The 18,367-nt window shown below is 43.4% G+C and overlaps 2 protein-coding genes and 1 long non-coding RNA gene across 11 annotated transcripts in view; 1 reads left to right on the top strand and 2 right to left on the bottom strand.

The window, feature by feature from the left end:
• The window catches only part of CLOCK (clock circadian regulator), a 69,974-nt gene extending 61,800 nt beyond the window's left edge, over nucleotides 1-8,174 (bottom strand). For 5 of the 8 annotated variants that reach the window (XM_075421974.1, XM_075421981.1, XM_075421980.1 and 2 more), the window contains exon 1: nucleotides 8,081-8,174. The gene's annotated coding sequence lies outside the window, so the exon portion shown is untranslated. Of the gene's footprint in view, nucleotides 1-7,550; nucleotides 7,570-7,768; nucleotides 7,941-8,080 lie in introns of those variants that run through there. The other 3 variants (XM_075421975.1, XM_075421977.1, XM_075421978.1) reach the window with 2 other exon arrangements.
• Nucleotides 8,175-8,354: 180 nt separating this feature from the next.
• LOC142361469 (uncharacterized) lies at nucleotides 8,355-11,436 on the top strand. Of its 2 annotated transcripts, XR_012764108.1 has the most exons (4): nucleotides 8,355-8,522; nucleotides 8,914-9,084; nucleotides 9,765-10,156; nucleotides 10,749-11,436. It is a non-coding gene; the product is annotated as an uncharacterized LOC142361469 (long non-coding RNA). The 2 variants fall into 2 exon arrangements; XR_012764107.1 differs by having other exon boundaries at nucleotides 9,765-11,436.
• A 649-nt stretch (nucleotides 11,437-12,085) lies between these two features.
• Nucleotides 12,086-18,031, bottom strand: PDCL2 (phosducin like 2). The gene is given in 5 exon segments (XM_075422112.1): nucleotides 12,086-12,249; nucleotides 12,463-12,671; nucleotides 13,874-14,113; nucleotides 16,111-16,232; nucleotides 18,026-18,031. Coding segments are annotated over 5 exon segments (741 nt in total).
• Between the last annotated feature and the right edge of the window lie 336 nt (nucleotides 18,032-18,367).

Genomic DNA, 18,367 nt, shown 5'->3' with positions numbered 1-18,367 from the left:
GTATTTCAATCCTGAAATCAATGAATTAGACTTGGAGAATACTATAAAACCAGTGAAAATTATATTGGTTACTGAAAGCTTGAAAAGTATCTTTGACATCATTGAGCAGGGAATTCTCTAGACACAAAAGCAGCACACTAACAAGGTCTTCTTCACTTTCCTCATTACTAAGTCTATGAGAAGTTTCTCTAAATCCATCAGCAGGACAGAATACAACTCTCCAGAGACTCAATAAAACCTTACAAGTCAAACATAACGAGGTGAATTTCAGTCTGCTCTTTATCATGATTAGTAGGTAATGCAAATATAGGCCAGACAGGAAAGAAACAGATGTCATTCTAGACAGAAGTACAGCTCCTGCTTTTCAACTAATAACTCCACGTTACGAGACAGAGCAGTGGGCTGACAGGAAATCCCATTTGGGAGGGAGGATCTTTTGTTCCAAAAGAGAGAAAAATCTTATTTTTTGGCTATTAATGGACATATTTCATACAGCAACTGGTCAGAACAGAAATCTTTAGCACCCTATCAGTTTTATCACTCCACTATTAAAAGCACCACTTCTCTGTGGCCTTCAAACAAAAAAAGTCTTACTTCTTCAGCTCAAGTTACACTTTCTTTTCCTCTCTACTAATGAAAGCAAGGTCCAAGTTCTAGCCTTTTTGAGAAATATACCAGAGTAATTTTTTCCCCAAAACAATAGGAAAATATGAACTTAATCACAGCTTAAAGCTATTCTTTTAATTTGAGAAGGATTTCTTTCACATACTAAACCAAACGAAGAGTCAGACAACCCTGCAGTCAGTGAAACACAGCATCATCTAATTCTGACCAGGACAACAATTCCCTAGTTAATGGTCAAAATATCTTTTATCAGCTTATCATTAAGCGAGTTCTTTGGCAGGCAGGAAAGCACAGTTCTGACAGCTCTACCGTTCATCAACGCTCTCCCCCATCACGAGAAGCCAGCTTCCCCTCCCGTGGTCCCTCTGACACCCCATGCCAGAATTCTCAGCCCCCATGCCCTTCTGGAACATGCCTGACTGTCTCCTCAAGCCCCCTTGGCACATACAACTGATTTGCTGTTCTACCCAACACCGACCCAGTGCACGCTGAAAAAAAAAAGAAAAAAAAACAGGTCAGGGCCAAACTCGCATCGTATTATCTCCCTCTCAAGAGAGGGCAGCGACACGCGTTTCTCTGTCCAGTTTCCAGGTTTCTATGCCTCCTATGAACACGGTGGCAACTGGTCAATGATTTCAAAAGCTATTGGCAAATATGCAAGGAAAGAATGAGAGGGAAAAAAAGGGAAAAGCATAAATCACTTTTCCTTAGGAAATCGGGCTTAAAAAAAGGCAACTCCCTACAGCTTTTAATAGAGAAAATGTCTTGGTTGTTTACTGAGCCAAGGGAAATAAACAGATTTTGGCAAAACGCTTCCTGACTTCTCTGACTTATTACAACTTCACGCTTGGGTTTCAAATACACCTTTAGGGGACTAAGGACTGGGAAAGCTACTCCATGTAACAAGACCATTTTTTCCCTAGTGTATCTTGAAGCTTTTGGATGACCGACGAAAACTCAAAATAATCCAAACCTTTGGCATTTATCTGACAAGATCCATCTGAAGAATTATGAATCGTCTACCTTATCACACCAGCAGGAGTTTACCCTCTCTGAATTCATAACAACCTTCTCGCCAGCAGCCACCAAACCGATGGAATATTAATCTGTTCAGGACGCGTGTCAGTAACAGCTAGAGCTAAAAAGGCAAAAGCCAGTCTCTGACATTACATTAAACATGCAATGAAATAGCCACCAAACACATCGAATGCTCTTCAACGCCAGAAACCAATATTTACTATGTCATTAAAAACGTTAGTCAAATGTTAAAATGGTGATGTGTTTTATTTACAACAGCAGCAGCATTCTCAGAATTTGAAATATTAAATTAGCTACATTAATACAACTTACTTTGAAGCATCCTTTTGTTATTATGCAGCTTAGGATCTCATACCCTCATTCTCCAAGATCATAATTTAACATGTAAAAAAAATAAAATATACATTTCCTCAAGATTTCTAATGCACATATTAGGAAATTCACACATTCTCCTTCCTCCCTCCTACAAGAACCACTTGTTACAGGCCTGCCTCCTCTGTGTTCACAAATACTTGCACCGATGGTATTTAAAAGAAAGTGCTGGAACTTTCTGGATACCTACCAGTTCAGCAGCTAAGGCGATGCTTATGGGATCTGAGCTCATCCTTCCACAAGCAACTGAAATATACTCACAAACCTGTGGAGCTGCAAGCTAAAATCTCTTGTAGATGATGTTGTTAGCAATACTCCACCCTACTACAAAGCACATTGTGCTGGATCATCAGCCCATTCCCAGGTACTCCTCCTCTTCTAAGGGTCCCACAGCAACACCACTGCCACATGATGAGGTAGTTATTAAGTTCTGCTGCCTGCTCTGGCTGCAATAGGCAATACTACCCTAACCTATACTCTTCACCAAAAGAGATTATCAGCAGGGCACAAAAAGGGGATTTCCTACAACAGGATCCACAATTCTGAGGTACCAAAGCCAAGAGAGAGCTGCATCACTCGGCAAGACTTTTGAAAAAGTTAGCAGAGATATGAAGCATAAAGGCATCAGTGGACACAGTATTCTGCCTTCACCTTCGCTGTTTCGGAAGGCCTAGGACACAGGTAAGGTCAGTACTAAGTCCTGGTCCCTGTCCTTGACGTACATAGCTTAGCTTTTCCCACCAAAACAGGAGTAATATATTCTTTTAACACACCAGCAGGAGGAAAAAGGCGTGCTCTCATTTCATCCAGCAGCACGAGGTTACAGCACAGTAACCTGGAACAGAGAAATCTGAAAGCCAATCTCTGCTCTGCCAGAAGAGGTTCAAACCACAATCTCTCCGCAGGCTCCACGTCGCACTGGGAGGATGGATCAACTCCTAACTTCTCATTTTAACAGCAATCTTCAGAGCGTGGAAGGAAAAATAAAACGTAAAGCTCTGCTGGACAGAGCAGAACTGGGACTGTGCACGCCTCTCTAGGGAGAGGGGCACCCAAATGAGAGCGCCGAGTCCTGGTTTCCAGTTCCTAATGGCATTTAAAATGTTAAACGGAAGAAAACACAAAATAGTTTTTGGAACACAGGCCAGAGCACAGGTACTCTCCTCCTTTTCCCCTCAAGATATCTCTCTTTGGCCCAATTAGACCTTAACCACCTTGTATGCAAGGAAAAATGGATTTTTAGGGTTTGGGTTTTTGTTGGTTTGTTGTTTGTTTTTAAATAAACCATCAACAAAACCTCTTCCTCCTCACCCCTTTGTGTTTCTGAACAAAAGGGAGAGTCACCACAGGGCTTTGGTCCCAGTCCAATCCCATAGGCGTGCCCGAGGTGTGGTTTGAACATGCCTTTGGACAAGCGAGTGCCTAATTTACAGATTGCCTAATTTATGAATAGTAAACAGATTCAGATGCAGAGATGCACAGTTTTGACAAGATTATGGAAGATCTGAGTGAGAACAAAACTTCAGGGTGTTTGGAAAACTTTGCTAGTGACAACCTAGAGACCTGTAAAATTTAGCCAACACATGGCTACAATTTTATTTGGGGCTAGACACCCAAAATTCATCTAAATCATAGTTTTGACTCCTCTACATTACTTTATGGATCTGGCCACATACCAAAATAACATCACATCAACAACCTTCTCGGATAACTGCAAATATCCTTTTTAATGGAACTCTAAAAGGACCTCTATAGAAGAAAAAGGCCACATATACTTACTTCAAAAATCCACTTTAAATGGATCTGTCTTACTCCAGGAATTGTTTTCTTCTATTTTAACTTAAGCATAATAGTCTAGCGCCATTTACTCTGTGGTACCAGGCTGTCATTATGGGCAAAAGGGTATTAGCTTCAAAACAGAAGCTTTCTCACGTACTATGAGATTATTAAACACATGGTTTTAAGGACAAGACATTTAAGTAGCCACATTTATGCCTGATTTGGCTGCATTTTTATCATGAAGATGAGGAATGCCCATAGTATCTACTAAGCTTCATAAGCTTCACTCTCTAAATATAAGGCTTTACCAGTCTTGAATCTCAAGGGTATATCCAATTTTTAAGGATCTATATTTAATAAAGTATTGATATTACTAATGATGATTTTATAATGTACTCAGCAATGCTCCTCAGAACATCAGTGCAGAATAAGCAAACTAATTCAGTGATTTTAATGACAAAATGTAACAGCTGGAAAGAGTCCAAAGTGTGCAACACTGAACTGCTGAAAGAATCTAAGAAGCCTTGTTGCTTCCACATAATACTAAATATGACAACCGCAGAGCACCAAAACTTTTTACACATATGATTATATATTCTGAAAGTGGCTCTAATTAAGAATTTATATTATACACAAAAAGTCTGGTAAGAGAATATTAAGACTACAAAATTAAACACTGAGGCATGAGGTATGCCAAAATTTAAGTGGCCTTTGCATTACAAAGGAATTTTGTGGCAGCAGTAGGGGTTGAGAATTCAATCCTTCAGGGCAGCACAAAGCTGCATTAACCATGAGTCTCCTTCCTTCCCCATCATTTTGCATTTCTCATCTTTTAACTCCTGCAATAAATGAACAGGGGAATGTCCCACACACAGCTTCAAATTATTACAGACCCCCATTAATTGCACTAACAAAATAACCAGCTGCAACAGTAAGTTGTTTTCCCCAGGTGGACCACCCACAGAAGTGAACGCAGAATCGTCCCAATGGATACAGCCAAATTTGCTTGTGGCAGAGTTACCTTGAGATATTGGAATCTTTCCTTTCAGATTCTGCTACATGACTGAAGGCATGCTTCCTACACCTCCTTTTACTCTGAAAGACCACTAAATTCAAAATAATACCACCACTATTACTAATAATAATTTAGTATTACCTTGAGATACTGGAATCTTTTCTTTCAGATTCTGCTACATGACTGAAGGCATGCTTCCTACACCTCCTTTTACTCTGAAAGACCACTAAATTCAAAATAATACCACCACTATTACTAATAATAATTCAGTATTACCTTGAGATACTGGAATCTTTTCTTTCAGATTCTGCTACATGACTGAAGGCATGCTTCCTACACCTCCTTTTACTCTGAAAGACCACTAAATTCAAAATAATACCACCAATATTACTAGCAATAATTCAGTATTAATAGATGATGAGAGAGACAGTTGAATCGTTTGGCCACTGTCTGCCTGTAGCCTCACAGATTTCTTTTTTTTTTTTTTTCCTCTCCAGAGATAAAGCTACCTTAAATCAGCTACCGCTCTCCCAGCAGCCTGGCGACTCTCTCCTGTTCTTGTGCCACCCCTTCAGCGGTGCCAGTACAGCTCTCTGCAGGGTGAACCAGCTCAGTTAACACAGAAAGGCTAAAAATACCTTGCAAAATAAATAAACAGGAGGTAAGAATGGCAGGAACAACTACTACTGCCTTTGCTACGCAACTATCTACTAATACCATCTATCCTCAGAAACATTTCTAATCTGCTTTATCACGTGACCTTTACAATTTCTAGCATTCACACGGAAACTAGTATTTTCTTTACTTCAAACATCTACCAAAGTCTTTTCCTCAAGAAAAACCTAACTCATTACAATGTGATGAAAAGGAAGGCACCTCAGCTGTAATTCCATTTCTTCCTAATACTGTTCTATGTTTTGTATTTAAAACCATATTAGGGTACCAATTTTCTATTCCAAGAGGAGAACTATCCACATTCTTCAATCTACAAAACTAGGCTGAAGCTGTGAGGCTTTAGACAGCAAACTGTACATCTCTCCTGAAAGGGTGCATAGCTAAAAAAGGAGCTGTTTTCAAATGATGAAATTACCTAGAGCAGAAAATTTCATTTTTGATTCACAACTATTTTCAGCACAAGTCTATTGTTTTTAGTGAAAAATTCACAACTTTTCAAGTCGATAAAAACAATTCATACAGAGGACACGTGGGGAGGGTGGGGGTCAATATTGCTCCTACTAATTTGTATCTTCTAATTTTTGCACAAATTTAGAATAGGGCCAAAAAATAGCAAAAGCCCAAAGTTCTTGAAAGGAGCAATTTCTTTAGCAAGACTAATCCATGAAGATTCATGACTTGGGTGGAATTCTATACTAACAAGATAATTAACCAACACTACAAAATACGTGTTAAGTCATTACCACTCAGTTTTTAAATTGCTGAGTAGGAAAAGAGTAAAATTAGCTACAACAGTTTGCAGGGTCCTTAGCGCACTAATAAAGCAAACACTCTCTGCTTTCCTCCCATCCTTTTACTTTACCTACGTGTGTTAAACTTTTCTATGTAAGAACAAGAAGCGGAAGAAATAAAAAAGACACGGCTGAATGACATCTTAAACTATTAAATATCAACCCAGAAGGCTGTTTTGTGTTTTTTTCCCCTGTCTGGACAGTTTCTTAAGAAGAGGTCACCGTTGCCTTACCAACAAAATTTGCAGATTGTAAAAACACTAGCATCCACGATCAACCAAAAAACCCTAACCCAAACATGAAATGTTTGATAATCTGAAAGCAGTGTCTGCAACACTTTGAGAAAGTATCTTAAATGGATATGTATGAAAATTAAGTTTATTAAAAAAAAAAATTGCAGTTACTTGTCCTGTCTAGCAGAATTCTTCTATTATCACATATACTGCCTAGTTTCAAGTAACAGCCTGAAAACCCACAGATGTTCATCAACAAAATCAATTTTATTCCTGTAAGCTTGAACAGCGTGAAACAACTGCAACTGCTAACCGCTGATATCAAACTTTGCCAGGACTGCCACAGCTGAGGCGCATTTCTTAAGCGCTTCTTTCACCCGAGTATTTGCTTAAACAATCCTCTTGCCTTCTGGCACACCTGTCACCCAGAGAAATGATCCAGGTTAAATATAACGACGCAAGAACAAAAAAAAAAAAAAAAAAAAAAAGGTAGTTAATTTTAACCTGGATCATTTCCCCAACCCGGTTACGGGACACAGTTCCACGAAGGGCTGTGCTGGCACAGCTTAGGGGGGTGGGAGCAAAGAGGTGAGCGCCGGGAGCAAGGGACAGACAGACCTGTTCAAGTCAACATTGCCACCAAAAGCACTGCTTGTCAAACTATGTCATCAAAACAAATGCTTACTTTAAGGATTTAGAGGATCAGGATCTATGATCAGCCACTCCGCCTCTACACGCCACTCTGCATCCCAGATAGAACTGTACCTGGCTTGCCTTGTGCCTCTTAACAGGTCAACTTTTAACTGGAAACAATGGTCTTGCACAAATCCCACTACAAATACGTTTGATTAGTTTACAAGCGCTCCTCCTCAGGAAAACAAAAAGCTACCTCGGATATATGTATATACAGGCTTAAAGCACCGGGAATTCGGAGGCGAAGCCAAACCCAAATTTACCCTGACAGAACCGCAGCGGCCGATCACCGCGGGCCGCCCGGCCCCGCCGCCCCCCTCCCACACGCACCGGGGGGCTGCCCAGAGACCCTCGCCTTGAGGAGCACGAACGGCTCGCAGATACCGATGTGAAGTTACCGGAGCCCACAAACCGCCCCCCCCCCCCCAACCCCCGGAGCCCCACGGCCCCGCGGGGCTGTCCCGCCGCAGGGAGGGCCCCGCCGCCTCCTCACGGCCCAGCCGCCGGCCTGGCACCGTGTAAACACCCTCCCCCCCTCCCAAGCTCACCGCGGAAACGCCTCACGGCGGGGCCGGAGGGGGGATGGCGGGGAAGCGGCCCCGGGCCGGGCGGGCAGGGCTCCAGGCGCGCCCGAGAGTTGTGACAGGGAGCAAAGTGGGTCACTGGGCCTAGCGGGTGCCCCGCGGCCGCCCCCGCCCGCGGCCTGCCCAAGGGCGGCCGCTGCCCTCCCCGCTTCTCCCGGGGGGGGGGGGGGGGGGGGGGGGGCGGTGCGGACCCGCCGGCGCTGTCAAACTTTAACGGCTCCGCGACGTCTCCCGCCTTCCCTCCCTCCCCAACCGGGCCCGCCCCGCGCTCCTTACCCGGCTGCCCGCCCGGCCTCTCCCGGCGAGCGCGGCCCCGAGCCCGCCGCCGGCACCGAGCCTCCTCCGGCGGCAGCGCCAGCAGCCGGGCCCGGGAGTTTTCCCCCCCCCCAACCCACCCCCCCTTCTCCTCCCGCCGCCGCCACCGCGCCTGCGCAGCGCCCCGCGCAGCGCACTGCAACCCGCAGCGCCCCGGCGCCCTCTACCGCGCATGCGCGGCGCCGGCCGGGGAGGTGATTCCCGCCTTTGCGCGCATGCGCCTGGGAGCCGGCGGGATGGGGGGGGCGCCGCGCATGCGCAGTGCGCGCCGCGCCTCGCTGACCTGGCGTCACCTCGCCTCACCTCACCCCGGGGAGGAAATGGCGGCTGCCGAGAGGCTCGGCGGTACTCACGGCAGCGCCGTGTCTCCGGCTCGGAGCGTCCCGCTCGCTGGCCTTGCAAGGTGGGGAGCCGGGGAGCGGGAGCTGCCGCCCGGGGCGGGGGGATGCTCCGGGGCTGGTGTGGCCCGGCGGGCGCGGTACCCGGCCACACGTTCATTCCCGGCGGGGGAATGAGCAGCCTCACGGGTGCTTTCCGGGGACGGACGAGTTATTTAGGGAGAGAAGCGACCCGTCCTGGCGGTTCTGCTGTCGGTGTGCGTAAACCGGTAGAACTTGGCGGAGGAGGGAACAGGCTTGACTATCTCAATCCTTCTGTCTGTGTACGATGCTTTTAATTAACGTTAAAAATAAGAAATCACCCTAGAAGTTTAAAACCCCAGCACCTAATAAAATCCTATAACTTTTAAAATACTGAACTAACCTTGCACGGTTTATACCATTTGTATTGTACAGTACCAACATTGGCTGTTGAAGTCGGAGAGATTTCTGGACCACCAAGCTGATGGAACCCTCACGGCGAGGAATTTTCCTGCTTTCTGACTGAAAAGCAGCAATTTATGTGCATTCTTCTCATTTGCCAGTTGTTACAGTTTGGGTTTGTTCCTGTGGCTGCAATATGAAAGGGTAATTATGAACCTGATAAACCAAAGTGCCCGGTATGGGACTGAAGTATTTTTGTTAGGCAGACTACACAGTGAGGAGGTGTGGATTTGTTTGGAAAATGTATTGTTTTGGCACAGGAAGACACAGCTGTAGTAGGACTTTGCAGGCTATCTCTGAGAATGAAAGCTAGCATTCTTTTGTGTGCATTGGTAAAGCTCATAAAAACTGTAAGATGTGCCTGTATTATTGACTATGCAGAGAAATTTGTGAAACAGCCCAGCTAATAAATACCAACAGCATCAGGTATCAGAGCTAATCAGAGAGACTGCTAACTGACACTGCACAGTCTTTATGTCCAACTGTTAACGGATTCCAGCCATGCTGCCTGCTGCAGGACTAGAATATGCTTAAATGTGCAGTGATTATATTAGCAAAAACCTGTTCTGCATACAGCACAACATAGCAATGAACTGTTGCCTGTGAAAGAAAACATTGCTCAGTGGTAATAGTGTGTAAATATTCCCAATTTTTTTTCTTGGTTATAAAGATGTTGATTTTTCAGTTGATCTAAACAGCAATGTGTCTAAAAGCGTAATTACAAATGTGTATCTGTAAAAGCTTAATTAGTGTTTGTGTCTGGAGTGAAGTAAGGAACTTGGCTGCAAAATCTCATGGATTTTTCTTTCTGGCTTACTTTTCAGGTAGATGGGTTTCCCCGTTTGATTCACCTTGTGACCAAAGTCTTATGCAAAGCTATTGAAGGGACAGCGGTGGGGCTGCTGAAGAGCTAACCATGAGCTCAGTTTGTCCACTGGGAGAATTTTAAAAAGCATTAGTGAAAACACTTATTTTTGTTACTTACTGATGCATAATACTCTAGCTTTTAGTTGAGGAAAATGTGAGATGAACAAAACTAACCATTTAATTACTCATGCAAAGGGTGATGTTCCTGTGATGAAAAGTGGTAAAGATAATAGGACGCAGCAGGAACTGGAAATCCATCGGAAAATGCAGGAATATTTTCAACAGAAATGCGTAATTACTAGAACTAGACTATGGCAAGAAACCAGGAGACTAAAAACAGCATCAAGATGTAAGTATCAGATTTGCCAAAAGATCTTTAGTAACCATTAGTAGTTCTTCAGAAAAATAGAGATACCATACTGTTTCCCTTCACGCCCTGCATGTATGGGCACGTAACACCTACCTACTGCAGCGCTGCAGTAGGAAATTACTCTTTGTGGCTTACACATCCTACATTTTGGGATTTGATGAGATCAAAACGGGCAACATAGCTGTGGAGATCACACACGTTTGCATTTTCTGTCAAGGTTATGGCCTAGCCAAGGTCTTTTTTTTCTTTTTAGTGCTGCTTCTCTCTTGAAAGTATTTTAAAGGCTCTTGAGGGAGCAGGGCAGAAAGCTTAGAAATGGTGTGATGGTTTTATGGAACTATTCTCCACCTAGAAATACTATTTTTATAGCTCTTCATGTGAGCTTGCTGTGATGTATAAGGATAGTTCTGGTTCGGTCACAAAACTTACATGAAAGCCAACATGATTTTCAGACATTGCCAAATTACGAGCAGCGAATCTTTTGCGAATTATTGAATGATGGCACTAGATTGGGCCAGAAATGCAGAAATTTCCACTACCCTTCCATTAACTATAGCAATGTTTCCTACAGAGCTGTCATCACCGTCTGTGGGTGAATCGCTTTGGAGCCCCAGAACAGTCGTCTGCTCAGAACGTTCCTTTTTGAACCCCCCTGGCATATTCAGGAGGGTCTGTTTGAGGAAGCTGGTTTTGAAACTAAATTTCACACCACTCCAGAAGACTAAAATCGGTGGCTTCAACAAAGGTGCAGACTTTAAAGCCTGTCGCAATCTACATAATGCTTGTAAAGCAAGGTTGACCAACATTCCTTCCTAGACCCTTTTCCCACAAAGGGTGTAAAAACTACGAGTTAGCTGTCTAGTTTGAAGTGGCAGGTAACGGAAGATAAGCCGTTCTCTCTGAAATGCGTCTACTGGCTATCTCTCTGGATCTGCAAAATGAAAGTTTCTAGGAGTGGTATCTGCCAGTGGGTATCTACTAATAGCACAGCTGTGTCCTACTAGGTGAAAAAAAAAGTGGTTAATGTTAATTTTCTTTTTACTTCTTGGGTATTTGTGTGCCGAGTGTTAAGTGAACTGTTTCTGTGTCGTTCCGCATCCTGACGCTATAAACCATGTCAGCAGTATATAACTAAGTCTTCATTAGCACATTGAGATTGTTTTTTTTTTTTATGATGAGTCACTGGAAAAATAACAATACTATACAATATGATTCACTACTCATAATAAATAAACATGCTGAATCAGGAGCGTAGTCCATTCACTCGTGTGGTTTTGCTTATCTACAGCTGTGCTGGAAGCTATTTTGTTAAGGATATACTTATTTTTGTTCGGAAGGAACAACTGATCCAACTGTCAGTATTGTAAAGCAGTGGGAAGATAATCCTTGAGACTGGAGGAAATACTTGAACACCTGTCAAAGAAATGGAACTGCTAGTCAATGGGTTCGGGGCCAAATCCTGATTTTTATATCACTGTGCACATCATTGTCTTTGGATCACCTTTTCAATGGGGGGAACCGAGTAACTTAGCAGAGCAGAGTTCCACTACAGTCATTTCACTGAGGATTAAAGGAGTATCTTGCACCCAGGCTGGATAAACGGTGGAAGAACGTATGGATTAGAGCCCACCAGCTAATATCCTCCCCTTCCCTTTCCATTTAAGCAGCGTCTGGATGAAACAGAGAACCCAGGCCCTCACTGTCAATGACAGCCATCTGTAAGGATGCAAAGGTAAGTATGGCTTTCACTTACTACATCAATTTTCTTCCAAAAATCAAACCCCAAAAAATATGCAAGTGAAACAAAAGCACTTTTATTTTTTTTTAATTGTTTAGGCTTACCAAAGGGGTAAGAACCTGCATTTGAGCTAATTAATGTCAGAACAGATGGTCTGCATTAAAATTTTCTCAAGTAATACGTGGTTTCATGACATCAGTGCTTTTTGTATCGGTGTCTTGATGAGCAGAAATATTTCGCACTGACAGTGTCATCATATTTGTAATGTCCTTTTTGGGGTTTTCTTCTAGGTCGGTTTCCATTGCTCCGACTTCTGCTAGTTTCCATTCAAGCTCTGTAAAAGCAAATTACGATTTATTCTGGTAATTGCACTAAATTGGCACTTCAGAGGCAAAAGACCAGAAATAAATTTTTTGCTTTTTATAGCATTTTTTTCTACTAAAATAATAAAAACCTTTTCCACCTTTAACCAATGATCTTTAGATCTGAGGATTACAAACCACATAAAGTTTTCTGTAATGTGACTGTTTAAAAATGTTTCTCATACCTTCCACTTTAAGATACATTCCCCCACATTCAGCTGCTCCAATGAACCTGCCTTTTATTCCACCAGTTTTGTATACCAGTATTGTGGGTAAACATCTGTCCTCGTAATTCGGAATGCAGCTGTTTACGACGGCTTTGAGAAACTTGACTTCTGGAAACTTCCTGGCTAGCAGGCTGAGATGTTCGTTAACCAGTAAACACATTGGGATGCTGGAGAAGGTTAAGAAAGTACGATGACACTTCCAGGGCAAATGATTTGCAAAATAGCTAAACTTAGGAAAAGTAAAGCCTTTGAAGAATGCATGTACCTTTTCTTTTAGTTGGATTCTACTTTAATTTGTGATAAGAATTCCACCACAAATTTTATTTAGCTTCTAAGATCATTGGGATTTAAAGAGCTGTCGAAGTAAAAATTTTCAGTGCCTACATGATAGACACAGTCTGTAGAAGATGTCAGTAAATCTACCAGATGCTTTAAGCATTGTGCCTCAATTTTGTTCTCCACTAAGATTATAAAGCTCAATTTGTCTATTTATTGTAGAGTTTAAATGAGATTTTAAAATTATAATACACATTTTCCATTAATTTATTTGAACTGGCATTCAGTTCAACATTTAATTAGTTCATGCTTTCCGTAAAATCTAAGTAACATCAGGGAAACCTTTGTGTAGTCGTGTTACCGCCATAGGCCTGTTCGTTACTCTCATAGCTGCTGTTTGCAATACAGCCACCATATAAACCTCAGTTAAAAAGCACACAACAAAAAACGTGGGTTTTTTGTTCCCTTCCAGCCGGTTAACTTTTTTGTGACTGTCTGAAGCAGCCGATTCAGCCTGTGGACCCTCGACGAGTTCCATCAGCACCCTCTCCTGGCCAAAGACAGGCGAGGCCCTTTTGGAAGAGCAGGACTGACCACCAGCCACGGGAGACTTTGAAGATCTCGTATCCATTCCTAAGGAATTACGAGTTTCCTCACAGACTTGTTTTTATGCAGAGGTAAAGTATAGAATTTGTTCTCCAGTAAGCAAAACCAGTGAAAAATCAGGAAAAGCTGGAGTAATCCTGTTAGAGCGCTTCTGCCGAGAAAGGAGTCTGCCAACGAACTTCCCTTAACGCAGACAGTGGGCACTGCTTTGTCAGTGAAATTCAGAAATCTCAGTCAGGTTCAGTAGTGGTCACAAGCACGCGTAGCAAAGTAAGTCTTTCATATAATTGAACAAAAGCGAAGTGATTATCTCTCGCAAAATGAATTAACACATCAAGCAGGTTCCGTGCTCTGTGATCCCATTGCCTCTGAAGAACTGCTATTTCATTAGTCTATTGTATTTTATTTTTCTTCGTATTGCTTTTTAATTACCATTTCAATAATCTATTATTGAAGTATTCAACATCTTAAACAAGAAAGTAATTACCTTGACCGATAAAGATGAATTATAACCCAGACATCCTCTGGAGCATCTGTAACTTCCTTTACATACTGCTCTCCACAAATTTCTCTTAGCTCCCCATACTTTTGCCTCCTCTGAAGACATTTCCATTCTTGCAAGCGTTGCTGCCTAATTAAAAAATAATAATAAAAATAAGCATCTTTGGAACATTTAAAATGCATTTTAATATCTTATTTTAAAATAATATTGCATTTCTTTCAATTCCTTTAAAAAATGCTCTGAGTAACCCTTTAGCTCAAGGTCTTCAAACATGATTTCATAGATAGAAAGGCTTCTACACTACATTTTAGTGATAAAAGAGAACATTAATATACATTTTCCTAACTTTAGTGTTCATCAGTATCAGATTTGGAAAACCTTAGTAACAAGCATGTTGCACAAGGATTTATCATTTGAGACAAAGCAAGAAAAATCAAAGCATGTGCTAATTGTTTTTATGATTCTGAAAATGAGATAAGTTTGAGGAAGAACTACCAGTACTTATATTTACGAGATATTTTTAAAATAGTTTGTGAAAATTGGAATGTAAAAGCAGTAGATGGCAGTCTTCATCTATAAAAATACTTGCAATGTAGAGGAGGAAAATGCCTCACTGAGATGTGTTGAACTAAAAGTAGCTATTAATTTTACTAACTGAAAGCCACTATTGAAGTGGCTTTTTCAAAAAAGATTAATTAATGTATGTGCAATGTTATTATACTCTAGCAACAATGCATGAAAATTTAGGTTCTTTCTTTAGGTCCTCCAACCTTCCACATAATGATGTGAATTATTACCTTCCTGTGAGCATACAGCACTAGATACATAGTGTTAGCACTAGGATTATTTTAGGCATTTTAACAATGCAGAAGCAGTGAGTGCAGGTAGAATGTAGACAGAGGAAATGTTTTGTTCTTATTTACAGTTTTGTTCTGTGTAAACTGCATGTCTCGTTTTTCTTTACCATAGTACAAAGCTCTGCAGAACTCAGCAGAGTACGTTGCCGGCAACTCGGCACTAGACAGCCGCTCGCTCACCCCTCCCCTTCCCCCCCATCCCGCTGGGGGGGAGAAATGGGCAAAAGGGAAAACTCGTGGGTTGAGGTAAAGACAGTTTAATAGGACAACAAAGTAAATACCAATACTAATACTTCTACTAATAGTAATAGTGAATATGCCAAACAAACTCTACACAGTACAGTTTTCTCACCACCCGATGACTGATTTGCAGCTAGTCCCCGAGCGGCAATCGTGGAACCCAGAAGTCGCAAGTTTCACCAATTTTGCAAGACTCCCGAAAAAGAACAAACGCATGGAAAAGTTCGAACTCACAGACCAGAGAGGATTCAAACTCAAGGAAAAGAGAAAGGAAAACAAAGATTCCTGCTCCCCAGCCAGCCATTCCTAACCCGAGCATGACGTCCACGGTATGGAATATTTCCGCTGGACAGCCGGGCTGTCTGTCTGGCCGTGCTCCCTCCCAGCTCCCGCACACCTGATCATCAGCTGAATGTGAGAAACTGGAAAAAGTGCTTGATTTCCTAGCAACATCTGCAAGCATCAGTGTTATCAACATTGTTCTCCTACTAAATCCAAACCACAGCAGCTACTGGAAGGAAAATTAACTCTATCCCAGCCGAAACCAGGACACCAGTATAGCTAAAATTACTCAGGCTCCACACAAGCTGCCAAAGTTTTCTGAACCTGCATTCATAAAGCTTATCGACTCTGCATGGTATTGTAAGTAAAATCGGTGTACTCCTGTTAAATAGTTGAATAAGGTAGTGCCACAGTTCTGCCTGAGAACAGGATATGGTGTATGACAGAGCTACACAACCACAGCGTGGCTGAGGTCGGAAGGGACCTCTAGAGCTCATCCGATTCAAAACCCCTGCTCGAGCAGGGTCAGCCTTGAGCAGGTTGCCCAGGAACATGTCCAGATGGTTTCTGAGTATCTCTGTGGGCAAGCTGTGCCAGTGCTCAGTCACCCTCACAGTCAAAAGGGTTTCATGATGTTCAGAGAGAACCTCCTGTGTTTCAGTTTATGCCTGGTGCTTCTGGTCCTGTCACTTGGTGTCACTGAGAAGAGCCTGGATCAGTCTTCTTCACACCCTTCCTTCAGGTAGTACAGTAGGTACAATGTTTAAGTTACAAAAGGCATTATTGAAAATACCTCTGCTTTTCAAATTTTGTTACACTAGTGGCATGTATTTTTAATTTTACTTGCCTTCGGCTTCTTTCTGCAAGTGTAAAACTGTTTCAATTTCATCTTTCGGTTTTTCTTTTGGGGGAAGAATTCCAAAATGTCTCAGTATGTCATTCCATTCAGTATCTTCATTTGGATCCTGTTTAGTATTATGAAACAAAACTACATCAACAAATCAGTCTTGTGTGCCCTTTTTTAAGCCAAAGCCACTCCTTTTTCACTTTGGCCTTTATTGAGGGTGTAGTGAAAGGAAACCATTGCTCAGAGGCTGCAGTACCTTCAGGGACCATTCTCTATCATGAACTTTCATTTGTCATTTTTCACTTCTGAACAGAAAACAGCGAGAAAAGAAGAGGGAAAGAAAACTCAGAATGTAAGCAGAGATAAAATAATCAATCCCTGAAATACCATCTAAAAAATTGTCTAAAAGTTACATGGAAACCTGCTTCCGAAACCCAAAACCATGTGCTGCTTACTTAAACACTGTGAATAAATGTGTAAAAGCATGCCTAGACTCAGAAGAAAGAGACCTTTTTATTTTAAACGAATGATTGATATTAATGTGTCAACATAAGCTACTTCATGCACTGTGTTTGTGACGCAGGAATTTTGTAGGTGTTAAGTCTGCATTTGTGGTAATTTTAATTAAATGGTGAAGATAAAGGAACTGTATGCTCTTTAGAAGACTTAATTTCTACGGAAATTATCATCTTAAAAGCATCTTTATTGTAACTGGACTGCTATTGGAATGATAGAATAGCAACACATTAGGAGGGCTCAAATATGAATTAGAAGTAGTAAAGCAGATTTTAAAACCGGTTGTTAATCAAAAAGTGAGGTATTTTTGGCCCTGAAACAATGATTTGTTTGAAAACCTCTGGAAAGAAATCTCTGCATAAATACGTGTGCATAAATCCCTGGTTGCCAAGAAGGCCAATGGAATCCTGGGGTGCATTAGGAGGCGTGTGGGCAGCAGATCAAGGGAGGTTCTCCTTCCCCTCTGCTGTGCCCTGGTAAGGCCCCATCTGGAGTGCTGTGTCCAGTGCTGGGCTCCCCAGTTCAAGAAAGATGAGGAGCTACTGGAGAGAGTCCAGCGGAGGGCTACGAGGATGGTGAGGGGACTGGAGCATCTCTGCTATGAGGAAAGGCTGAGGGAGCTGGGCTTGTTCAGCCTGGAGAAGAGAAGGCTGAGAGGGGACCTTATCAATGCCTATAAATATCTGCAGGGTGGGTGTCAGGAGGACGGGGTCAGACTCTTTCCAGTGGTGCCCAGTGACAGGACAAGGGGCAATGGGCACAAACTGAGGCACAGGAAGTTCCGTCTGAACACGAAGAAGAACTTCTTCCCTCTGAGGGTGACGGAGCCCTGGCCCAGGCTGCCCAGGGAGGCTGTGGAGTCTCCTTCTCTGGAGATATTCAAGACCCGCCTGGACGCAGTCCTGTGCAGCCTGCTCTGGGTGACCCTGCTTCGGCGGGGGGTTGGACTGGGTGACCCACAGAGGTCCCTTCCAACCCCTACAGCTCTGTGATTCTGTGATTCTATGTCGGTTAAACCTTAACCCTTAGAAACTCGGAGTTTCCGGATTTTTTCTCACAAGAAAAGCCACATGAACTGCCCGCCCGTCTGCCATCTGGGGCTGGGGATGCTCCACGGCCCCGGGGCAGCGACCCCGTCTCTCCATGCCCTCCAGGCCCTGCGGCAGGCCGAGGGAGCCCTTCCCCCTGACCGCCTCGCTGCCTTGCCTTGTTCTTCTCCCTGGCTGCCTCCATTGAGGCGGTTGCCTCAGAGGCAGCGCCCAGCGCCTCTCCCCACCACCCGCCTGCAGCCTCCTCCATTTCCTTGGCGTCCCCGCCCCAGCTCCCTCATGGTGCTCGGCCTCAGCTGCTGCCCCGGTGGGGCAGCTCAGGGCCGGGGTGACCCTCGGCACCTACCTGCATGGCTCCCGCCGGGACCTCCCTCACCGCGGCTGCTTGCCTGGCCGATGGTGGCAGGACGGCAGCGGCCACTGGGGCAAGGCCACCCCGTCCTCACTGGTGCCAACGACATCAGCGTGAGGCGAGCGGGCAGCGAGACGGCGAGGGGCCTCTTCGGCTACTCTGAGGAGACTGATCCTGTTTAAAACAATTTCAGAAGTAAAAAACCCCAGAAAATAAAAATCCAAACAGACAAAATGTCGGATGCTTTCGGTCTGGGCAGCTTCAGGCTTGGTGCTGGGGGTGGCTGAGGGAGGCAGCCCTGCTCCCTGCCTTGGAATCACAGAATCATGAAGGTTG

The sequence above is a fragment of the Opisthocomus hoazin genome, chromosome 5 (genome assembly GCF_030867145.1).
Source record: "Opisthocomus hoazin isolate bOpiHoa1 chromosome 5, bOpiHoa1.hap1, whole genome shotgun sequence".
Lineage (NCBI taxonomy): Eukaryota > Metazoa > Chordata > Aves > Opisthocomiformes > Opisthocomidae > Opisthocomus > Opisthocomus hoazin.
Note: the sequence above shows the minus strand (reverse complement) of the source record. Positions and strands in the feature narration are given on the sequence as shown.